A 24,624-nucleotide genomic window follows, 5' to 3' on the forward strand; every position below is an offset into this window, starting at 1 on the left:
TTAAGAACTCTAAAGACTCTATATTTAATAGGAATAAGTGATGATTTATGAAATATGTGTACTGTATTTATAGTTAATGATGACACATTCCCAAATTGAGTTTGTAGTAAACAGAACACGAACACGAGTAGAGCAGCTGATGATACTGAGCTGCAGCACGTGCCGGTTAGAGTGATGATTCTCGTTCTCGAGTCATGATTCTCGTTCTCGGATCATCAGTACACTGAACCAAAACCGTTTCTTTCGGACGTGTCCGTTTTGAGAACAGAGGAGCTGATGATACTGCGCATGTGTGATTCAGCGTGAAGCCGACTGACTCACAGCGCGTCTGAACCGAACTGATTCTTTTGGTATTTGATTCTGAACTGATTCTGTGCTAATGTTATGAGCGCGGGTAAACCGAGGGCTTGAATGAAGGGGCAATCTGGCGAAACATAAGTTCATTTAATAACAAATACATCGCAATGGTTTATGTATAGTGGTTTCTGCGCTGATGACACCTAATTTATTTACTTTATATCTTCAAGACTTAAATCCTCATATGCACATTATTGCTGTTACTGTATTTGGGTGTGTTGTTGCAAAACTTAATTGTAAACTTTTCATGATTATGAGGTTTTTAACTGACTAAAGTTATGATTACTGACTTTATATATTTGAATGTTTGATAGACGTGACGCCATTACGTCATCGCCAATGACGTCATTACGTCGAGCGTAAAAGAACCGGTGAACCGGTTTTTTCAACCGGTTTATTGAATCGAACCGTAAGAAAGAACCGGTTCGCGGAAAAGAGTCGAACTTCCCATCACTATGCGCAACTCTTGCGCATGTGCTAGTATATAGAATCTAAAATGAGCCGCTCTCAGGACTATACCAATATGCCACTTTAATTTAAGGGGGGTTCAAAATTAAAAACAACTGCAGTTCTATAGTTTGTGTAAATAAAGATTTATGTATGACCATTTAATAATAAGTATATTGAATTACAATTCACTTAAAGACTATTTCTAATTGTATACGATGTATTTATTATGAATATTTTAATAATAAACGGATTTGCCTCCCCTATAAAATGATAAACGGACTGTTGAGTGTTTTTAATGAAATTGCATAATAGCCCAAGGAAGGCAAGCTGTTCTCATGAAAGGATCTCATGCTTTAGATTGACTTTAGATTGTTCAAGGTAAGCTAAGACACAAAGCAGTCAAATGATAACAAATCTATATAATCTTTAAGTTGTTAAATAAGTGTGTTTTAGTTTAAATGCACCTTCTAGAGAAATACATTCATCATTTGCAGGGTTGCAGCTTTAGCAGTGTTGTGTTGCAGGTCGCTTATGTCATGACATGACATGACAGATAACGATAGATAGATAGATAGATAGATAGATAGATAGTAGGGTTATAACTAGACACACATGTCGGTTTTGACGCCAAGGCTCGGTATGGTTTCGGTACAGCGGAAGAAAAAACTAAACATAAAATTTAAAAAAAACCATACCGAGCCGTGGCGTCAAAACCGACATTTAAACAGCGGTTTAATTAACAAATTACTCTTTCTCTAACTAATTTCAGTTATAATTAAAATTTTCCAACTTCGACTTAATTACTATTTGTTTTTAAATATAATAATCAGCACTTAAAAAAAATGTATGCAAACATGTAAATTGTAAAAAAAAATGTTTTTAAATTAACTTCTAAATTATAACATTTCTATTTGTTGTTAAAATATATTAATTTACTCAGTGACTGTCATAACTTGTTTCATAACAGATTTATTTAAACATACATTAAATAATTAAAACATCACAAAACGGTAAAATAAAATATAATGAGTATTTAGTCTAATATTTGCTAAATGTTCTTCTCTAGACTTCATTTCTCTAGCAACCTAACACGTTGTGAACATTGATGACTTCATGTGTGCAGTGACACACTGTGACAAATCAGCACCTTTACCGAGCTTGAAAAGAGATCTTCATCCTTACAGCTCATTAAGTACATTCTTTGACTGTTCTATCAGGGTTTCTTCATGAACAACCTGAACGATCCTCCTAGATGGAATATTAGACCAGAGCCCGCTGGAGGAGATGACGGGAGCAGATGGAATTATGCGCTGCTGGTGCCCATGATTGGGCTGGCAGCATTTCGTAAGAGTTTTACATACTGTTACAACTCAAAGCTCATACATCGTCACAAAAGTCTTGAATGAGTGTGTTATACTAGATAAAATACTTCATAGGTTGTAATTAAATCTGGGTTTATAATGGGGGTTGCACGAACAATCATTATAATAAATTCATTCACATATAATAACATTTTCCCATGTTCGCTGAATTATGCATGTTGAGAAATAGATCAACATTTTCTTTATAATCGAATAAGCTGTATAATCAGATCCTCATCTAAAAATGCTCTAAATCTACTACAAATTGTTAAAACTACAATGCGCTGTTGCTCTTTTTTTTTGTTTTGTGTTGATTTATGTTTATTTTATGTAGGTTTTGCAGGTTGTGTTTATTTATATAGTATTTTAGTAATATATAATATAAAATTTTGTTATTGTAACATTATTTATATACTATTGTATTATTTATTAATGTTTTGAATTAGTTTTTTTTCAGTTTTATTATTTATTTTCAATTTGAGCAATTTTATCCGCTTTTTTAATTAGTTATATTAGATATATATATATATATATCATTTTTTTTTTCCTGATATTTATTTTTATTTCAGATTCATTTTAATAAAAAAACAAGAATAGTTTTAGGTAACATTAACCATTTTAATTGACCAAAATGGTAAGGTGATAAACAAATAAATATATGATTTCAATACGTAATTTGTAATAGATTTAAAGCATTTCATGTGGGGTTATTTTTGCTTTAACGTATTTGTCAAAAGTCACGTTCTTCTTAAATCAAAATTTGGTCTCTCTTGCCAAAGTGATTTAACACTTAAGATATCCATGGGTGTTTTTGGATAGGTTGGATATGGACTCGAGAATCACAGAGCCAGATCCAAGATGTGAAGAACAAGTACAACAGTGACATGGCAGCCATTACCAGAGACCTTGAGCTGAAGTACAGGGAAACGCTGACGGAAAACCGGCGGACAGCAGCGCACCTGGAGGTGGAGCTTGAGAAGGAACGCCAACGTGTGCAGGGCTACAAGAAAGCCCTGATCTCTCAGAGTCAGCAGCTTATGGAGGAACGGAAGCAGCTTCAGCAGGAACGACAGGATCTGGTGGAGGAGAAGAACCGCCTGCTGCAGTCTGGAGTGGCCGGGGTGGTGCTGCGGAAAGCCCTGCAGCGAGAGGAGGACTGGCAGCGCAGGGCTCAGGCTCTGCTAAAGGAACTGGAGGTGAAGCTGGTGGAGAGGCAGGACGCATTCTGCAGCATCCTGTTGCCACGGGCACATCGTCTAGAGATGGAGAAGAATCTGCTGTTGAAGGTGGCTAAGGACCCGGTGGGTGCCGAGCTGAACCTAGAGGAAGATCTCAGGGACATTTTTAAGAATGACAGACACTGTGCAGATGTACTGAACATGGGTGAGCGAAAGAATGGGAATTTGATGTGGCTGTATCTCAGGTACTGGCAGCTCCAGGTCACTCTGCAGAAACACAAAAGGGCAGAAGAGACGCTAAAAGGGGCATCGCTAAACTCCAGCAGACCTTGACGAGTATAGATCTCTATATAAAACAAGAAGAATTTTCTGCCTATAATGTTTTCCTTTGCTTATCCAAGGTATCCCCATGATTTATTTATCTACTATTTATGATGCCAAACTTTTTTGAGAAACCACTTGAGCCTTGAGTCTTTGACAATCACGCCAGAACATGAAAGTGTGTATTTTGTTTGGCAGATTTTTTATGCTCCTCAGCTGTATTTTTCTTTTCTTTCAGTTCAATCAATCATGTAGAAAGCAGAAGAATTGGGTGATTTCATATTTGTTGCATTACTGATGAACTTTAATAGACAAATTATTCATTTTACTAATACGTACCACAAACATACAAATGATGTTACTGACGTGTAATAAATGATTTCTGACAAGAAAGAATATATTACAGTTTGATCGACTAAAGTTAGTTTTTTTATTGTTTGCCATGATTTCATAAATGCATATAAATGAGATTTACAGTCAAGAAAGGGTTTATTTAAACAGTTATTTCCAAGAACTAGCTGTTTTGAACAGATGATGATGATTGTCCAGCAGAGATGTCTTTCCTGCAGTTCATTGTAAACCTACTGAAAAAATAGAAATAACAGCTCCTTTATAAACAAGTATAGATTAAAATTAAAAATTAAATTTATTTAAGAATATTCAGGTTTAAGACCATTACGAAGTATATTTTGTTTTGCAATGATTTGTACACTTAAGCCACATTTAGAAAATGAATAATGTTATTGTGTTAACACACCAATTGGCATTTATTGTAAATAAATACTTGAAGCACAGCATTTTCCTTTGATTAGATTTCCCTGATAGTCTTAGCTGAAAACAAATTGTGAGCATGTAGGTCTCTTGAAGGCTTTGGTATTTAAGTATGAGTGAGGTCACCCACTATACTTGTCATTGTATCCATGTCAATGATGGCAGACAACTTTCATCAGCTCATCATTCTCTTCGCTGGTAGCTGAGTGTGTCTCGTGGTGGAGAGATGAGGCTGGACGCTCTGAAGTCTGGACTCCTGGGTTGGATTACCATTGGCTTATGTTCGGTGATGGACGAGACCTCTCTCTTCTGAAGGCAAACTCCATTTACACTAGTCTCAGAGTCCATGGTGGATTTTGTTCTGGAGGGAGAGGGCTCACGGGTAATGTCAGGCTGTGTGACATCTTTGGGCACAAATATTGGTATTGGAAGTATGTTTCTGTAAGGTAGACAATATTCCTGCAGTGGCTCCCCATCTCTCCCCATTCGAATAGTTTGGTTTAGGAAGCGTCTGACTGTGAAATGAACCACCTGCTTTCTTTCATAGCTCTCCTTTCTCATTGAGTCCTTTTCAACCAGTGTCATCCTGTGAAGCAGGACTTGTAAAAGTTAGTACAAAAGTAAATTCCATACATATATTTAAAGAAATTAATGCTTTTATTCAGTAAGGATGCATAAAATTGTTTATAAGTGACAGCGGAGACATTTATAATATAAAATGCACTTTTGAACATTCTATTTATCAAAGAATCCTCCAAACTAAGAAATGTTTCTTGAGCGTCTATCAGCATATTAGAATGATTTCTGAAGGATCACGTGGCACTGAAGACTGGAGTAATGCTGAAAATGTTGTCAATTTAGAATAAATTACTTTTTATATTAAAATAGAAAATGGTTCACATTAGTATATTTCACAACATTAATGTTTTGACAGTACTTTTCATAAAAGTACGTTTCATTTTTATGTTCAGGGGTAGAAAATGGATAAACAGCTTAAATGAAATGCCCCTTTTCCGCTGATTGGTCAAGCAAAGATCGAATGGTGATGTCATTACGTCTTCTTCAGGTCCATGCAACAGAAAAATAGTCCTCCGCTAGCTGCTATAGCCTAGTTAAAGAATTTATTGCAATCACAGTTAATCTCTCTCTCACGAAACAACCAGACAAACAAATGGCTTGACACAAACCGGACTGCAGCAGTGTCTAGACAGGGCTTACTTCTGTGTAGACAAAGGTGTCGTTTTCTCATGTTTCTGTTTTCAATTTTAAATAAAAAAATGAACGAGCGCAACGTACACGGACCTTCAAAGCACCATAAGAGTCAATAAAACGTGTGCACTACAGCTTGTGTTACTATTATATAACTTGTGAACAATAAAAGACCAAATAAATATAAAATTTTTTAATTTTGGGGTGAAGTATTCCTTTAAAGCCTTAATGTCTGCAAATACAAGACATAGCAAACAAAAATGCATACTTGTATTCTGGTCTTGTCTCCATCAGCAGGTCTAACCAGGTGGCCTCATATGATTCTCTGGCAATCTCATCAGTCTCCTGAAAATCACTGTAGGAGTTCAGCAGATATGACCTGGGCTTCCTGCTCAGGCAATTCATCTCATCTAGCGACTTGTCAAAAATTAAAGCCAAATTAAAACCGGATAAGAAACTTATCAGTGAGATCTTCTGATAAAGGCTGCTGCTTCCCTCCTGTGCCTGTTCCTGTGTCTTATAAATAGCGTTTGTTACTATTTTTACTCCCTGCCATCAACCCCACAAGAGCCTCTTCAGATTGGTGTAGTTTGACGAGGTGGGAAAATGACTAATCCTGCGACCATTTAACTGATATGCAAGACTCACAGCTTCACCAGGAGGTCAACAGTGTCACAGGACCTATCTGATCTCAGATTTCCTGTTGTGTGTGCGTCAAAACATTATGGTTATTGCTGATAGCAACAACTAGATGCTGACTGTCATGGTACCATGACTTAAAAATGTTAACATTAAATGCAATATTCACTATATATGTGGTGTACAGGTTGAAGCAAAGTAACCTTTAAAAGTCCATACAAAGCATCCACAATGTTCTTGAAACATAAAAATAGAAAAAGGTGCTGATATCTCTGACAATCATTTGATGTTTAAGGGTCCTTGTTGTCTCTCTCACTTGTCAGCACCTGTGCATAAGCCTCATAGCATTATTATCTCACACTGTGGCATTTAGAGCAACATGTCAAACTCAATCCATTCTGTCTGATTGATGTGGGACTGAAATTTGGCCTCAACATGCATCACCCTGACATACAAAATTAAAATTTTTTTTAAATCAACTGTATGTAGTTTTGTGGATCTTTGCGACTTTGGAGCGGTGAAGTAATTCAATTGTAAACAATACTGTTGTAACTCCAGTGGATAGCTTTACATGTGCATTTCTTGCTACCATAAAGCAATTTGTCATTTTTGCAAAATTTTATATAAAAAAAAATATCACAAAAGTCTTTAAGTTTCAACCTTACTGTTAAAAACAAAGTCAGATGCACGACACCCACCATGTCATACTTGTCATATTTCAAAAGAGATGCCATTAAACAAGTAAGTATTTGTAAAATGGCATCTTTTTCCAAGTAAAAGCCAATATCCATGAATATCACTGATAAATAATTTTCCCCACTTTCTTGGGCTAAAATGAGTAATTATACACAAACAAATAAACTAACAAACTAATAAATAATAAATAAATAAATATTTTGTATATAATTACCAATTTGTATTAAAAATACAAATTTTTGTGCATTCTGGTAGTATTAATTATAAACAAATAATTAAATGAACAAACAAACTAATAATAATTAAATATTTTGTATTGACCTGTATTAAAATGATTAATTTTTGTGCAATCTGGTAGTATGTTTTTATTTATTTATTTTTTTTAAGTCTATATAGTATTTATTTATCTATAAATACTGATCTTTTTCTGAGAGTAAAATAATGAACACACACAAAACCATCACAAGTAAAACATACCGTATTAGCATAATGAGAATCTGGATGTAAAATGTGTCTTATAGTCATGGAATGTCACAAGGCTCAAACAAACAAACAAACACATACATAAATACATATATAAATATTCACCCAAGATTGTCTGTGATTGTGCCGTGTGTATTGTTAATGCTGTATTATTACAGTGTTCGGGTGGTTTAGCAGTTGACATATTACAGTTCACTGATTAACTGATATAGAAAATGTACTAAAGTACCGAAATCAGAGTTAGTAACAATGCTCCAAAGAGCACTGAGACCACATTTCAGCTGGTTTGTCCCTGAACCTGACAGAGGCATTAGGCAAAATTGCATGCAGGTTTAGAAGACTGAATGGTGCCAACATACTTTTAAAGCCTGGAGTGGAATGTTGACTGAGAAATGCCAGCGATGCACTGAACGCAAGGTGCAGCATCAGGTTTCTGTGGCCTGAGCCAAGCCAAAGCACTCGTCTCAATGCATGCACCAGCAACAGCCAGTTTCCCCTGTAATGAGAGCCTTACGGCAACTACAGCTGCAATACCTGCACAGCATGATGGATGCGAATGCCCCTCAAACACAAAGACACTCAAACAGATCGTAGACTTATATTGAGCTAATATAAGGTTGCTCTCATAAAGGAACATGAAAGAAAAGACAAGCTTCTCTCATAAGATTTTTTCATAATGGTTTTTATGTGAACCCATTTTTTTTCTTTGATAATTTAATAGTCCATTAGACTGGGATCTGAGGGTGAGTACTGGAGAGTAAATTGGTTGTAATGGAATGTTATGAATATATGAATGTCAAGCCCATGATCTAGACTACAGCAATGGAAATACATTATGTCACCTGGTGATGTGATATGAGCACATCAGCAGGGAATAATGTTCCTCTGGCTCAGTGGTAGAGTATTGCATTAGCAGCCCAAAAGGTTTTGGATTTGATTCCCAGGTAAAATGTATAGCGTGAATGCACTGTATAAGCTGCTTTGGAGTGCTGCTAAATGTAATGTAAATGAGCAAGTTTCTTGTTATTAGTCGTCATATCTGCTTCAGTGAGAGGAGGAAACGCCTCAAAACAGCTTAAGTATCTTTCTTATATCAGGGTTTGAATATGTCGTGGTTGTAATATTTAGATTGTAATATAGGCTATAATCATGACAGCTCAGAAGATTTTAGCATGGTTATGGATATGACAATATTAACCTATTTGGTCTTGGAGGAAAAGATCTGCAAAACTGCTGCTGCTGCTGTTGGTTATTACTGTAGTTGTAGATTATTGCTGCTGCTTCAAGCAAGTACAGGAACTTGCTACTGCCAACAGCGATTTAAGACATACAGGTGCATCTCAATAAATTAAAAGGTAAAGGTATGAAATGTATGTTCAATTAGTGTACATGTATTCAATACTTGGTTGGGGCTCCTTTTGCTTTAATTACTGCCTCAATTCAGCGTGGCATGGAGGTGTCCAGTTTGTGACACTGCTGAGGTGGTATGGAAGCCCAGGTTTCTTTGACAGTGGCTTTCAGCTCAATTGCATTTTTTGGTCTCTTGTTTCTCATTGTTTAAGATTCTGTTAGGGGTTCAGGTCTGGTGAGTTTGCTGGTCAGTCAAGCACACCAACAACATGGTTATTTATCCAACTTTTGGTGCTTTTGGCAGTGTGGGCAGGTGCCAAATCCTGCTGGAAAATGAAATCAGCATCTTCAAAAAGCTGGTCAGCAGAAGGAAGCATGAAGTGCTCCAAAATTTCTTGGTAAACAGGTGCAATGACTTTGGTTTTCAAAAAACACAATGGACCAACACCAGCAGATGACATTGCACCCCAAATCATCACAGACTGTGGAAACTTAACCACTTCAGCTGTTATTTTGATTTTTTGAGAATTAGGCATATGCAATATTGGACCCACCGGTGGGTCCCCAGAGTTGATGTGGTTAACACTGGACTTCAAGCAACTTGGGCTATGAGCTTCTCCACCCTTCCTCCGGACTCTAGGACCTTGGTTTCCAAATGAAATACAAAACTTACTCTCATCTGAAAAGAGGACTTTGGACCACTGGGCAACAGTCCAGTTCTTCTTCTCCTTAGCCCAGGTGAGACGCCTCTGACATTGTCTGTGATTCTGCAAATTCCCTGACACGTCTGTGTGTGGTGGCTCTTGATGCCTCGGCCCCAGCCTCAGTCCATTCCTTGTGAAGTTCACTCAAATTCTTGAATCGATTTTGCTTGACAATCCTCACTCAATCCACTCAACTTTTTGTTAACATGCTTGGATACAGCACTCTGTGCACAGCCAGCTTATTTGGAAATGAATGTTTGTCTGATCAGCAGTCTTCCCCATAATTGTGTGGCCTAGTGAACCAAACTCAGAGACCAGTTTGAAGGCTCAGGAAACCTTTGCAGGTGTTTTGAGTTGATTAGCTGATTGGCATGTCACCATATTCTAATTTGTTGAGAATTGGTGGGTTTTTGTTAAATGTGAGCCAAAATCATCACAATTAACCAAAGACTTAAACTACTTCAGTCTGTGTGCATTTAATTAATTAATTAATTGTATTAATTGCTGAAATAAATGAACTTTTCCACGACATTCTAATTTATTGAGATGCACCTGTACTGCTGCTGCAAAAATAGCATATAAAATAACATGTAGCCGATCTATACAGGTGGAGCTGGGGAAGGTGGAGGGTTTTGGAGAAACTCTGAAAAGTGACCTGGAGGAATCTCTAGTGAAGGCTTGCCAGGCATATAAATGCAAGGCAGTAAGCTCATTGGCTGCATATGCAGCATGAACCAATCAGTTGTTTAACTCTGAATATCATCAGTTACTTTAAAAGTCATCAGCCTACGCATATATATATATATATATATATATATATATATATATAAATAATTTATAATTTTTATTATTAACTTCCAAGCACACTTTGAGAATTTTCGAAAGATGATTGAAAGAGTTAACGTTGAACGTCAGTGGGAGAAAACAGGAAGTGGCCAAACCCTTTAACACAGTCGCAAACTGTGGAACATGACGGGTGTGTAACTTTCGGCTCCTCTTCATTATCGAGGTGCGTGTACGGGGATGTAAACCCGACTGTCTGAAGACTGTCATCCAAGAATCTGTAGCATCTTCAATCTCAGATGCGCGTGTGATAATCACTGCGGTAGACACGAGTGCAGTCAAAGGTGAGCTGAGTTTATTACTGCGTCTCAAAACATATTATACCCCCACACCTACTGTAGATTCGGAACTATTTCAAGTCGTCATTCGCGTTCTGATTTTGGGGCGACTGTTCCGGAAAAATGCGGTCTAGGTAGGAAACACATTAAGTTTTAAAGCACTACCTGGTCTGTATTTGAGCTGATTTGTTATGTGGGAGCTGCAGTGTGTTTGCATGAAAATGAAGTATATTAAATGTGTATTTTATGCCCGAAAGTAACCGTACTAGAGTTACAGTAACACTGACATTAATTGGCAGAATAGTTGTTTGTTATTAGCGGAAAAAATCTCTACGACGTCACAATGGACAATAGACTACTGAACTGAAAACTACTGTACTGCATACTGCGTAGTATATGCTGCCTATTACTTTTTACGATAGAGAGAAAGTAGTTTACTACTGCTACACGTTTACATCGAGTACATAGATGTATTGTAATACAGCTTGTGTAAAAATTTCTCAACTTAAGTGAATCAAGCAGGATATATTAAAATGTACGGATTTTTCTCTCTCTCGTCATTTTAGGATGCCTAACATGCACTCTCTCCAAATATTATTATATTTCGATTAATTCTTACACCAAGATTCTGAAGTGTGCATCCAATAGACTCTTACAGTAAGTATCCCATTAGGCCACAGGAGAGGAGTCATGAATTTACATTTATATTTATCTATTTAACAGACGTGTTTATCCAAAGAGACCCTCAAAAGGGAAACACAAGCCAATTTGTCAAGGAGCCAATAATATTTTTAATATACAGTGCCAGGTTTATTAATTTCCTAACTAGTTTAGGAAAAGTGAAGATTTCAGTAAAGCAGTGTGACGGATGCTGTAGTAGTACATACGAATTGCGTTCTTCTTACTACACACATGCATAAAAAAGTACAGTATGCAGTTTGGGACACAGCTATAGTATTTATCAGTGTGTATACTCCACATTTTTGCAAATTTAATTTAATGGCTTGTAGGAAATCTGCAATTGTGCCATTTCAAGCATGGCTTAAATTGGAAATTTCTTCCTGAGTTTCATTGCTTACAAACCTTACATTTCCATGCATAACTTTGATCTAGATTAAAATGATTAAATCAGAAGTTTAAAATCAGCTGTCTTTTTATTATCATTATTATTAATATTATTTTTACAGTTTATATTGTTTTGACCAAGTTGTTTACTAAAAATTATTTTCGGTTCCCCATTTGGGAAGATTTTACTGCATCATCATATTAATAATTGTTGGGAAGAGCCATGTGGTTCACTTCCCTGTGCTCAAAACCAAAGTATATGTAAATAATGTTCACTGCTGAGAAATGCCAGCGAGCTCAGCTCACCTAGATTTACAGAGTGACCCACTTTATGAGATTTAACCAATTATGTTTTTGGGCTGATCAATAGTGATTCAGGACATTAATCATAGTCCTGCCAGACATTGATTCAGCACATTTCCTAATTATTAAATACCATTTGTTCCTGATCCTTTATTCTTTGGTTTGGGATTTTTTTTTTCTTTTCCTTTGTGCAATTATTTATACACACACAAGCTGATTGAGCACATTTCCTAATACCATTTTTTTCCCTAAATCTTTATTGTTGTTCGGTCATGAGGGTTGAAACTCCAAAAACAGTGCAAACTCTCTGTCAAAATTACAATGACATGGGAGGAAAAAAAAACTTGCAAGTGTCAGTGAACGATGCACGTGTCTTGCCAATCAATACTGACTGGGGAGACAGTGGACATTTAGGGCAGTGACGTTATCCACATCGATTGTGACAGAGGAAACATAAATGTAAAGAGCACAAATGTGCGATGGATAAAAATGTCACGATTCTATCCACCTCATGCTTTCATCCCATTCACTGTTCTTCAGACCTGTCGAGGCAGGCAGGGTCCTCTAATCTAGTTTTATCCTGGATTATGTTATTATGACTTCTTCCCGTTTGGGATTCGGTCGCTATGCGGGACAGGAATGTTGACTGGAAGACTTCAATCTAGAATCTAGATCTCTTGTTCTTCCGGATCGACTCGTTTGTAGTCTCATTAACAGGGCAGGCTGAGCAGGTTTTTGAGGCGGTGTTTACAACACAAATGAGATTAGACAGTCAGCTAATAGCAGAGCTTCCCACTAACAGTGAGTTTTGACCGTTTTTAAATGTTTCTGTGTGGTCTGCATGTGATTCTAGTCCAAACTGACTTCAGATGTATCCATTAACATTTCTGCTGAAGAGTTTTTTTCCGTTATTACTCAATTGCAGTGCGTAACCTGCGTTTTGTAACCTTTCTGATGTTAGAACTTAAACGTTGCAATCTATCCAGCTCAGCTTTGTTTGTTCCTCTCTTTAGAAGCATGGAGGACATCACTTCACTGTTTCTGAAGTTTAAGGACTAAACATCAACAGGAGGCAGGCATGGAGGCAGAAAAAGCCATGATCCACTGTAAACTCTGCCTGACCGACTGTCCTGAACTGGACACCAGCACGTTGCAGTCCTGTAACTGTGTGTTCTGTGTGCAGGTAAGAGCGTTGCTGAATAAATCTATATTTATCTTAAAAACTGAAATGTGTTGTAATGCGAGTTGCTATTACATACATTACATTAGTACTAGTAATATAGCAAAGTCATTTTCACAAATGTCCAAAAAATGCCAATTAAGTGTGGCATTTTTGTAAGTTTAAACATTTCCTCCTATTGTACTCTAACATTCATTCAACAATTGCTTCCACTGCAAAGCATAAATATTGCTAGTGGTATATCAAAACTGTTTCATTCTGAACATTGATCATCTTGACTAGGGATATTATAGTTAGGCTAATGAAAACTAAAAGCATAAAAAATGAAAGTTAACTGAAAAAAAAAAAAAAAAAGCTTAGTTTAATTCAGCTAGTTGCCGAGGCAATATTTTCAGTTTTATTTAACTGGTTTTACTTTCATAACTAAAATAAAACCTGAAATAATTATTAAAAACTATATTGACATTTTTTAATTGACAGAAAAGTAATAAAAATGGCAAAAACAAAATGACTAAATTTGTAATGAAAATGGAAAATATTAACAAAAAACTATAATAGTATCTTGTGATAACACACACACACACACACACACACACACACACACACACACACACACACACACACTCCCCCTCACCCAATCTAGGCACATTAAAATTGAGACTAAACAATATATATATATATATATATATATATATATATATATAAATGCACACACTGCACAAAAGTCACAGCTCTGTTGTGTTTGCAGTGTTTAAGGCAGTATGTCCAGCTGGCAATTCGGGGCGGCGCGGGCAGTGCCATCACCTGCCCTGATCCGGCCTGCAAGAACACCGGAACCCTGCTGGATTCTGAGGTACGTTTGTCTGTCTCGCTCGCTCTCTGTTCTTCTTTTTTCAGTCAATGACAGTTTCCAGTTCCGCAGATCACGCTACAAATATTGAGTGCACAAACAAATCCTTCCACTACCTAACACCTAGGCAGCATGTATTTGATTAGAAATACAATTAAAACAGTAATATTGTGAAATATTATTACAATTTAAAATAAAATAAATATTATGTTAAAATGTAAATTACTCCTGTAATGCAAAGTTGAATTCTGAGCATCATTACTCCAGTCTTCAGTGTCACATGATCCTTCAGAAATCATTTTAATAAACTGATTTACTGCTCAAGAAACATTCCTTATTATTATCAATGTGGAAAACAGTTGTGCTGCTTAATATTTTGTGGAAACTGATGCTTTTTTCAGGATTCTTTGATGAATATAGAGTTCCAAAGAACAGTATTTCTTTGAAACATTTCACTTTTTTATCAATTAAATTAATCCTACTGTAACTGAATGAAAGTATTAATTTCTTTAAAAAAAGGACCTCAAACTTTTGAACAGTAGTGTAAATTAATTGAGTTTTGGAGCCTTTAACTTAGAAACCTCATAACAATGCCATGGCAAATGAATTGGATCAAAAATGAAAACAAAAAGCTTTGATGAAATTTGTCGGGGTTTGTCTGGGTCCTGCAGGCTAATTGTTAATTTTGCGTTTGGTTTCCACAGCATTAATCTCAACAAGAACACAATGGCTTTATTTATCACAAATGTTTTTCATCAGTCAAATGTTTCTCAGTATTATTTTCCTCTCATGAGATTAACCAACCTGCTTTGTGAACTAATTCATCATAAATCAAATTACAGTCGTATAAATCTTACCTGGTGTCATGACTCTGGTCTTTGGAAAACTCTATGACACTCAGTGTATTTTATTTTTTACCTCTTTTGTATTATTTCAGTGTTTTCTTGTGATATAATAAACATTCCCAATTATATGTATTATGTAGATGTGTGATAAGCAGGATCATGTGCCTACATCTGGATTTATTCTGCGATGTTGACCAGCTGATAGCATATTGTCTCCTACACAAGATCTGATTTTTTTTTAAACCTGATGTGCTGTTTATCATGAAATGCTGTTCCAACATTACCTGAATATGAAATCATATCCTTCTTTGTACAGCTGGCCTCGTTTGCCCCCAGCGATCAGTTTGAGCTCTATCTGCGGCTCCGATTTGAAAGAGGTACGTGCTTTTCCTGCTTCATGGATGTATGCATGTATTTATGTACCACTTCCCATAATAACTCATGAAGAATAGTGTTACTGTAACCATCACTGAAAACCAATGAATGTGAAAGGCAGGAACAAACCGTTTCAGTTAAGTGTTTGAGTTAAAAGCATAATTTTAGTTTATTAGACCGTTTATGTCAGTCAGTGGTTATTGCTGATTTTAGCTATACTGTGTTATTTCTATCTCTAGTTTAAAATACAGGCTAGCAATTGAAAATCAACCAAAACTGATCAGATCTCTTCGACTATGATCTGTCCTGTGAAACAAGATTCAGTTCAGATTCAGAGGAAACAGAATGTCAAAATGTATTTGAAAACCCAGGTAATTTAATTTAAACACTAAAAATGTAAACTGAAATTTATTTTCATAAAAATAAACAAAAAATATCTTTGGATTGTGGGATATCGCAGCAAGAGAAGGATGCATCTTAGCTGCCTTTAAAAAAAAATTAAAATAAACAGATGAATGCATCTTACACAAGATATTACTCAAACACTGCATTTAAACATGACTTGATAGTTTGATATAGATGTGTCTATACTGTCTGCAAATGCAAACATTGCATTTTCTGATTTTCTTCTCCCACTGCCTCTGTCTGCATCTGAACTGCTCCCAACATGCTAGGTATCGTTTAGACCGTCTGTAGTGTCAGAGCAAACTGCGGCGTTAGTATTCGCTGAAGTCTTTCAGAGACCGCAAGAACGTCCCGGATTTGTGACTGTTAACAGTAAACCGCAGTGAAAAAATGTCAACGAGGAAGTGAAATTTGCAAGCAAATGAATTGGCTTTACCTAATCTTTTTTTTTTTTTTAAGCTTCAAATGTATTTTTTCACCTCAATCTTTCTTTCGTTTCTTTTAGGAGTTCAGTTAGACCCCAGTAAGGCTTGGTGTCCCAAGCTGGACTGTCAGGCCGTGTGCAGTGTGACACCCGGAACCGAAGGCAAACCGGTTCCTGTGCCCTGTCCCACGTGCCATGCTGTCTTCTGCTGCGACTGCAGAAGTCTCTGGATAGATGGACACTCCTGCTCCCAGCACCAGCCGCTGATGGCACCGTCAGCAGACAGGTCAGTGTGACCGAACAACTGTTTATTATTCAGTTCCATAACACGGCCCTCTAAACGTGCTCTGTGTGTCGTCTCTGCAGTGCACTGAGCAGCGCTGATACTGATGCAGCCATTAAACGGTGTCCAGTGTGTGGCGTCTACATAGAGCGCAATCAGGGCTGCGCACAGATGCTCTGCAAGAGCTGCAAACACACGTTCTGCTGGTACTGCCTTCAGAATCTGGATGTGAGTAGATTTTTTTGAACATAGTAACATGATTAAATCATGATATTAGAAGCAGTATAAATTGCACATGTTCTACGGGCACACCTTGTTTTTTTTAGACATGACATTATAAATAGTAATTATTATTATTATTATTATTACTACTACTACTACAATAATTTAAATTTAAAACCCATTTATATCAATATCACAAGTATCTATTATATGAATAATAAAAGGTATTTCATTTAATATTTTATTAAAAAAAATATTTTTTATACTACTAATACTACTACTACTACTACTACTACTAATAAAAATCAATTATTTTTCTATTAATTAAATTTTAATATAATATTAAAATAACAGCAACAACAATTTTCAATTTTAATAATTTTTTTTTATTATAATTTAAAATGAAAACATTTATTTTTACAATTGAAAATAAAAATTAATGAAATATAAGTATCTATTGATTAATAATAATCAATTTAAATATTTGATTAAATTTCAATAATAATAATAAAAGTAAATTATTAATTCAATTTTAATATAATATTATTATTTAAAAAAAACAGTTATCATTATTATTCTTGTTGTTGTGTTATTATACACTCTTTTACTATATCTTTCTTTGTTGTGACATTTATTATTTTTACATAAAAAATGTCCTTACGTTACAGGGTGATATATTTCTGAGACATTATGATAAAGGACCATGCCGAAACAAGCTGGGGCACTCCAGAGCTTCTGTCATGTGGAACAGGACACAGGTTAGCTTGAATGCCAGTTTTTTATGATGTCAGACATTTACAAATTTCGGTTGTCTCATTTTTATTGGCAAAGTTGGACTGTTACTATAATGAAGTTAGATGAAATCTACTCGCATGCAGTAAGATCCTGGTTGACCTTCTGCTCAGACCTCTTGTCTTTTGTGTTGTGGTGGTGTTTAGGTGGTCGGTATACTGGTGGGCGTCAGCATCATCGTGCTCGTGACATCACCACTGCTGCTGCTGGCCTCTCCCTGCATCCTGTGCTGCGTGTGCAAACGCTGCCAGGCCAAGAAGACTAAGAAAAAGAAGAAAGACAAAAAGCCACCAGATTCAACTTCATAGGAGAACTCTTAACAAGTATAGCATCTTCCACATGCCAATCCTTAGTCTCGCTGGCCAGGTGCACAAGTGCCTCATTCTTAGTGCCTGGTAAATTCGGTGGATTTATTTTGCCTTCAGGTGCAATGGTATGGGAAAAAGAAGCATGTTGTAAAGAAATGGCCCTTTCTCCACCAAGCCAAAGCATTCGTTCATGTGTGCTATAGAGGCTACATTATAAAAATATTCATGAACTGTAGCAATGGGTTAAACTTTTTTTTTTTTTTTTTTATGTAGAGTTTCAGACCAAAGACCCTGCTGTTTTTTCTTGTGTACTATAATGTGTAAATACTGTATTTATGAATCTGGGTACTGTCCTGTGCTTTTTAAATTTATTGATTTTTCTGCATCAGATATTTTATAACTACATTACAATAAACTAAACACCTGAGCAGTGAAAGTGACTAGTTTCTATTTGTCTTCATGCTAAAATGGTTAGAAAAGCGTAACATTTTTGTAGCATTAACATAAAAATACACACATGGCCATAGTTAACAACTGAGGCTGGTTTCCCTCTGACATTTTAGTGCAATTATTTTTTGTTTCAGAGCTCATACTCTAGTAAAACAGCATGAAAATGAAGCATTTCTCACACGGAAAACAGCTGTTGTATTGCACTGTATTTCACAACCAGCTGGGGAAATTTACAATAGAGTTTCTGCTTCATAGTGAATATTCCTGGTTGTTAAAACGTGTTCCTGTTTACTAAACTTTTTTAAATATTTAAATGTAAAATACTTTCATTTTCATTTAAGTGTACAATGCATTCATTTTATACTTGTCTAGTTTAAAAAAAAAAAGTTTAATCTGAAAAAGCCGTTATTGAGAAATTATTGGGTAAAGAGAGAGAGAGAGAGAGAGAGAGACACCGTGTGGTTACAGGCTGAACTGCAGACATTGATTTGTTTCTAATTTACAAAACAAGAATTATTCAAAATAAGTGAGCAAGACAAACATGAGTTTTAAAGAATGCTGGATATTTTGTAAAAATCCATAGTGTTTATTTAAAATGTTTAACCCCCCCTCATTTTTTTAAAGTAACAGTAATACCATGTAGCAGGTGAACATCATGGTATACAAGATAATCATTCAGTGCCATTGTATATATGTATATTTATAAATAAATAAATAAATACATACATACAAATGTGTCCCTGCTGCTGCAGAGCTGCTATGGCTTCCAAACATCTTCAGAGAACAGTCAGTTTGTCAATGAATAATTATGATTGTGAGAGCATCTTCTTGACGACACACTTGACTGTGAAGAAGACCAAAATAAAAGGCCAAACTCATTCAAACACACAGACGCTTGAGATGCACAACACAGCTGGCCAGAATCTCACATGATTACAGTCATTAGACAGGGATTGAACTGTCCTTTTAAAATAAATAGGCCTACTTTGTTTATGAAATTTTAAGGAGAACATTTCTTTAACTTATTTTCATGTCACTTCATTCTTTTTTTTATTATTCTTTTTTTTTTATAAAGACAATGAAGTCTATTTTTTTACTGTCATTACTTATAATGCATACAGAGTTTTTTATATTAAAATTTATTATTTTCAGTGTTGATTATCATTAGATTATATTTGCTATATTATTAATTTCGATAATAATAAATTAAAGGTAATACAACAAAATGTATATACACAACTCTGCAAGCATGCCTTTGGTGGAAACCTTAAAAAATAGGATACCCTTGTTTTATGGTGTGAGGTCAATGTTTTCTTTTATCTTCATGACATCATGCCATAAGCTCTTGTTTTAAAGTGGCGTTTGTTTTTATTAGTCATGAGTTAAATTGAGTTTTCTGGTCTTGGTTATCTCAGTGTGTGATCAGCTGGGGGTGGGGGTGTCATATTTGAACGTACAAAATAATATTTCATTATTATATTAATATGTATTATTATTTATATTATGTATTTTATTATTTATTGTCCCCAATGTATAGGCATAAATAGATTTTTACCCTTTTCTTAATACAACGTGCACTTTTAAGACTATGTTGAACAACGCTCTTTACTCGCAACATCTGCCAAACGCAACCTTTCTGTGACATCACATCATACTGCAGTCCATTCGCCAACCAGCAGCCTTGGATGGGCCAATGGCCAGATAGCGTGAGCTCTGCTCACCGAATACTCGCTTCTGATTGGTTCGTTCTAAAGAGAGGAGGCGGGACGCTGCTGCCTACAAACTGCAAGAAGATCCGCGCCCTCATTATCATAAATTATTCAGCATCACCTAGAAGCGTCGCACCAGCTCGAGTGCACTGATGTGCTGGGTATTATACCTACTTTTTATTTATGATTATTTATAATAAGAGGCTTTTCACTTAATTCATTACCAAAAATATTTAGAAAAACGGAAAAACTATATATTTTTCTCACAGTTTTTGTATGGAACAATAACTCAAAAGTCTGATCACCTGGTCACCTGTGCTTGTCTTTTGAGACTGCTATTGACCTTTTTTTATTTCTCTTATTATTATTATATTTTTTTGTTTTGATATCTGAACTGATTTTCGACATGTGGACCTTTCTTGGAATTGTAAGTTTCACATATATCTATAAGAAATGCGATGCCCTGGTGAGTGACGCGCCCAGAGAGCTGCTGCTGGCCGCGGTGCTGTGCGTGTCTGTGGGGCTGATTGTCACGTGTCTCGGCTTTCGTGGACAGACGCTTAAAACGCCTCAATTTGTCCAGATTCCTCTCAACCTCTTGACTTCATTTCCTCCGACCAAAAAACTCTTCTCCAAGTCCACTACAGACTGTGGCAGTCGCACTTCTAAAAAGGTAAGATAGTGTTTTTGTTTTTATTTTTCTATATAGTTGCATTTACTTTCCATGTAGACTATTTTAAGCTGTTAAAATGATCACTGGAAGTATGGTTCAACCACGCGGTGTCAATCATTACATACAGCACCTTTAAGTAATTTTGTGCGTATTTGAAATTAAATAATAATAATAATAATTTCTATAGGCTACAGCATTTATAAATTTTAGTTGTTATTTTACCTGAAGTTAAGCTAAATCACAATGCAAAATACTTCCTTTGCAAATAGCTGGAATAAAATAAGTTTAGGTTTTTGTATACTTTAATTTCAGTTAACGTTTGATTTAAGTAACACACAACACACCCACACACACACACACACACACACACACACACACACACACACACACACACACACACACACACACACACACACACACATATATATATTATAGTTTAAGTTTTAGTTAATTATAAACATGATGTAAAACAATGTATTTAGTGTCTTGTTAATGACGTTTCTAACTATTATTAAAAATATATATATATATTATTTACAACAGGTCTTATTATTAGAATTCTCATTCTTTCATCACTCTTTCTAACTAGAAAGATGTAAAGCGAAAGAGGGCGACAGACAGTCAGTCCAGTCAGGGAGAGGATCCAGAGGTCATCATAGTGGGTGCTGGTGTGCTGGGGTCAGCGATGGCCGCCGTTCTAGCCCGGGACGGCCGGAGGGTCACAGTGGTGGAGAGGGACATGAGAGAACCAGATCGAATAGTGGGAGAACTTCTTCAGCCGGGAGGATATCGGGCACTCAAAGAACTTGGCCTGGAGGGTACACATATCCCATTTACAGTCCCACTTCATCTGATCTTTCTATTAAATGCACGCTTGTTCAAATCCTCCAAGCATATTTTTACATATTTTTAAATATCTAATAAATAGATCAAGTGTGCTTTTATTGCATAGATCTGTTATATTGCGCTTTTCAGCTTTGCATTTTATATTCACCACCTCTTTGTCATCTCTCAGATGCTGTTGAAGGTCTGGACGCCCATGTGGTGAACGGTTATGTAATCCATGACCTGGAGAGCCGAACGGAGGTGGAGATCCCTTATCCCCATCAGGAGAGCAGCATTCAGGGGGGACGTGCTTTCCATCACGGACGCTTCATCATGGGACTGCGCCGAGCTGCTCTCGCTGAGCCCAAGTAAATACCTGACTGTTTAAACCGATATACAAAACCACTGCTAGAGAACACATTTGACTGTAGATCTCATATATGGTGAGATTATACAATACCTACTTATTCTTTAAGAATAAGTTTGTGTTTCCGTGGCCTTGGGTCTCTATGCACTTTTGTGAATCATTAGGTTTTGAAGACTGATGGATCTAATGTTATGTCTTATTTGCACAGTGTGAAGTTTGAGGAGGGAACAGTGACCAGCCTGGAGGAAGAAGATGGATGTGTGACTGGAATTCTGTACAGGGAGAAGGATTCGGGGACGATCAAGGTAATGACACATTTACACTTGGTTGTAATATTTGTAAAAGGACGGTTATGGTTTTATATAGTATTTATATAATAATTTTACTCTCTCTCTCAGGAGATCCATGCTCCCCTGACTGTAGTTGCTGATGGATGTTTCTCCAAGTTCCGTAAGAATCTGATTTCTGGGAAAGCTAAAGTGTCTTCTCATTTTGTTGGATGCATAATAAAGGTAAACAAAAGATTACGGTTGCATTTCTCTATTTAAAAATTCCCAAGTAACACAATGATTGATTGTGTTATGCTGCTCTCTTCCAGGACTCTCCTCAGTTCAAGCCCAACCATGCAGAGCTGGTTCTAGCTGATCCCAGCCCAGTGTTGATCTATCAGATCTCCTCCAATGAAACTCGGGTTCTGGTGGACATCAGAGGAGAGATGCCTCGAGACCTTATGGGGTACATGACGGAAAAAATTTACCCACAACTACCAGGTACAATCACGGATTTTTGAAATTCTTATTTCAGTTGTATTTCTTTATAGATGACAACAATGCAATTAAGGCATTTAAATGACAATATGCTCACACATATGTGTATTTTGCTTAAAAAGAGCACTTAAAGGAGCCGTTCATTTTGGCACTTCAGAATGATCGTTTGAGAACAATGCCTGCCAGCTTCCTGCCGCCTGCACCAGTCAATAAACACGGTAAGCCTTGTTTATTACATACTTAACCCAAACTTTGAAACGTGTATCTTGTTAGTAAGCACCACAACTATTTTCAGCATTGATAAAAATAAGAAATGCTTCTTGAGCAGCAAATCAGCACATTAGAATGATTTCTGAAGGATCATGCAACGCTAAAGACTGGAGTGATGATGCTGAAAATTCAGCTATGCATAACAGGAATAAATTACATTTTAAAATATATAAAAGTAGAAAATAGACATTTTAAATGATAATAATATTACAGTTTTTTTCTGTATTAAATAAATGCAGTCTTGGTAAGCATAAGAAACCGAATCGGAAAATGACTGGTCAAATCTTGGAATAATACAGTTTTAAGGCAGGAAAACTCTAAAATGTGGATGTTACAACAGTTAGATTAAGCATTGGATTTCATAACAATTTTTATAACCCAAAAAACCCCGTCCAGATGCACAGAGTGAAAAGGTGCAGCTTTATGTGTAAAAGTGTTGACCCACCTGTCCTCCATCAGGGGTTCTGCTGTTAGGCGATGCGTATAACATGCGCCATCCTCTGACCGGTGGCGGCATGAGTGTGGTGCTGAATGACATCCGCATCTGGAGAGAGCTGCTCAAGAACATCCCTGATCTCTATGACAACACAGCTGTGCTCCAGGTAACATCTGCAGTTACAGTAGTCAGAGTCTGGAAGATTCACTGCACATTAAACAACAACATATTAAATATCAACTTGGCTGCAAAACCTAGTGAGTTGCCTACACACTGTAAGTAGCATAAGATGTGCAAATATTTTTAATTGATAAATATATCTGTGGTTTATGTATACATTTATGCTTATTAGATTAGGCATAACAGTACACTCTAAGAGGTTCCAAAAGGTTTGTTTAGTGCCTCTGAAGAATCTGTCAGCGAACAGTTCTTAAAAGGTTTTTTAATATTCTCAAAAAGATTATTATTTTTTTATTATAAAGAACCTTTTGTGTATTTAAGGTTGCATGGATTTTAAAAGTTCTTCATGGAACCATCAATGCTAATAAAGAAGCTTTGTATTAAAGAAAAGCATTTGTAGACAGTACGGCACCTCAACAGGTTTTGGAACAGATTGCATTGGATGAATGTTTGATCATCATAGTGGATCTGAGAAACAGAAATGTGCAATGAAGACTGTTGCTGTTGTCAGGCAAAGAAGAAATTCCACTGGGAACGGAAATCATCTCATTCATTTGTGGTGAACGTTTTGGCTCAAGCTTTGTATGAACTCTTTGCTGCGACTGACAGTAAGTGACAAAACACTTAAAATTTCACTTAAACAGTTCTAAAAATCATAAGGTTCACAACTAAAGTATCTATTTTCAGATTCACTGCATCAGTTGAGAAAAGCCTGTTTCCACTATTTCAAGCTTGGTGGAGAATGCATCAATGGACCGATCGGCCTTCTGTCCGTGTAAGTAGATGTCTTCCACTGGTTTTTGCAGATTTCGGACATCTTTTCACATCACTTATCTGTTTTTGTTTCCTCAGATTGTCACCGAAACCCTTTACTCTGATTGGTCACTTTTTTGCTGTGGCATTATACGCCATATACTTCAGCTTCAGATCTGAATCCTGGCTCACCATACCACGAGCGCTGGTCAACAGCATAGCCATCCTGTACAGAGCCTGTGCCGTCATGTTTCCTCTTATTTACTCGGAGTTACAGTACCTGATTTACTAGGAAGGAACTTCTGTCAAACTGAAAAAGAAACTGATGTCTTCAGTCATGGAACATGACACATCTGCTGGCTACATCTGAGTGCCTAATTATTTGGGAAAAAGGGTTTCATGTCAGACACTGCACAAGGAACAAGTCTCAGATGAGGAAATGCATATGGTGTCTGATAGTAATAGACAAAGACCCTTTGATATAGTGAATTCAGCCTCATTT

The 24,624-nt window shown here is 36.4% G+C and overlaps 4 protein-coding genes across 4 annotated transcripts; 3 read left to right on the forward strand and 1 right to left on the reverse strand.

The window, feature by feature from the left end:
* The first annotated feature begins 1,099 nt into the window (after window positions 1-1,099).
* Window positions 1,100-4,075, forward strand: ccdc127a (coiled-coil domain containing 127a). The gene is made up of 3 exons (XM_059508399.1): window positions 1,100-1,185; window positions 2,025-2,151; window positions 2,988-4,075. Exons 2-3 carry the CDS (start codon window positions 2,034-2,036, stop codon window positions 3,677-3,679), a joined length of 810 nt encoding a protein of 269 aa, XP_059364382.1. The 5' UTR covers window positions 1,100-1,185; window positions 2,025-2,033; the 3' UTR covers window positions 3,680-4,075.
* zmp:0000000930 (telethonin) lies at window positions 4,074-6,146 on the reverse strand. The gene is made up of 2 exons (XM_059508401.1): window positions 5,916-6,146; window positions 4,074-5,024 (listed from the first exon to the last, which is right to left on the reverse strand). Exons 1-2 carry the CDS (start codon window positions 6,050-6,052, stop codon window positions 4,622-4,624), a joined length of 540 nt encoding a protein of 179 aa, XP_059364384.1. The 5' UTR covers window positions 6,053-6,146; the 3' UTR covers window positions 4,074-4,621.
* A 6,879-nt stretch (window positions 6,147-13,025) lies between these two features.
* On the forward strand, window positions 13,026-18,117 carry LOC132103354 (E3 ubiquitin-protein ligase RNF144B-like). Its single transcript, XM_059508398.1, is given in 8 exon segments — window positions 13,026-13,064; window positions 13,066-13,191; window positions 13,937-14,041; window positions 15,200-15,260; window positions 16,169-16,373; window positions 16,454-16,598; window positions 17,261-17,350; window positions 17,531-18,117. Coding segments are annotated over 8 exon segments (933 nt in total). The 3' UTR covers window positions 17,693-18,117.
* Window positions 18,118-19,525: 1,408 nt separating this feature from the next.
* Window positions 19,526-24,616, forward strand: LOC132103357 (squalene monooxygenase-like). The gene is made up of 11 exons (XM_059508402.1): window positions 19,526-20,524; window positions 21,114-21,342; window positions 21,540-21,717; window positions 21,925-22,021; window positions 22,115-22,228; window positions 22,315-22,486; window positions 22,606-22,701; window positions 23,213-23,355; window positions 23,881-23,977; window positions 24,057-24,144; window positions 24,222-24,616. The coding sequence occupies exons 1-11, from the start codon at window positions 20,258-20,260 to the stop codon at window positions 24,412-24,414; spliced, it is 1,674 nt and encodes a 557-aa protein (XP_059364385.1). The 5' UTR covers window positions 19,526-20,257; the 3' UTR covers window positions 24,415-24,616.
* Window positions 24,617-24,624: the final 8 nt, after the last annotated feature.

This window comes from Carassius carassius, chromosome 24, assembly GCF_963082965.1.
Source record: "Carassius carassius chromosome 24, fCarCar2.1, whole genome shotgun sequence".
Lineage (NCBI taxonomy): Eukaryota > Metazoa > Chordata > Actinopteri > Cypriniformes > Cyprinidae > Carassius > Carassius carassius.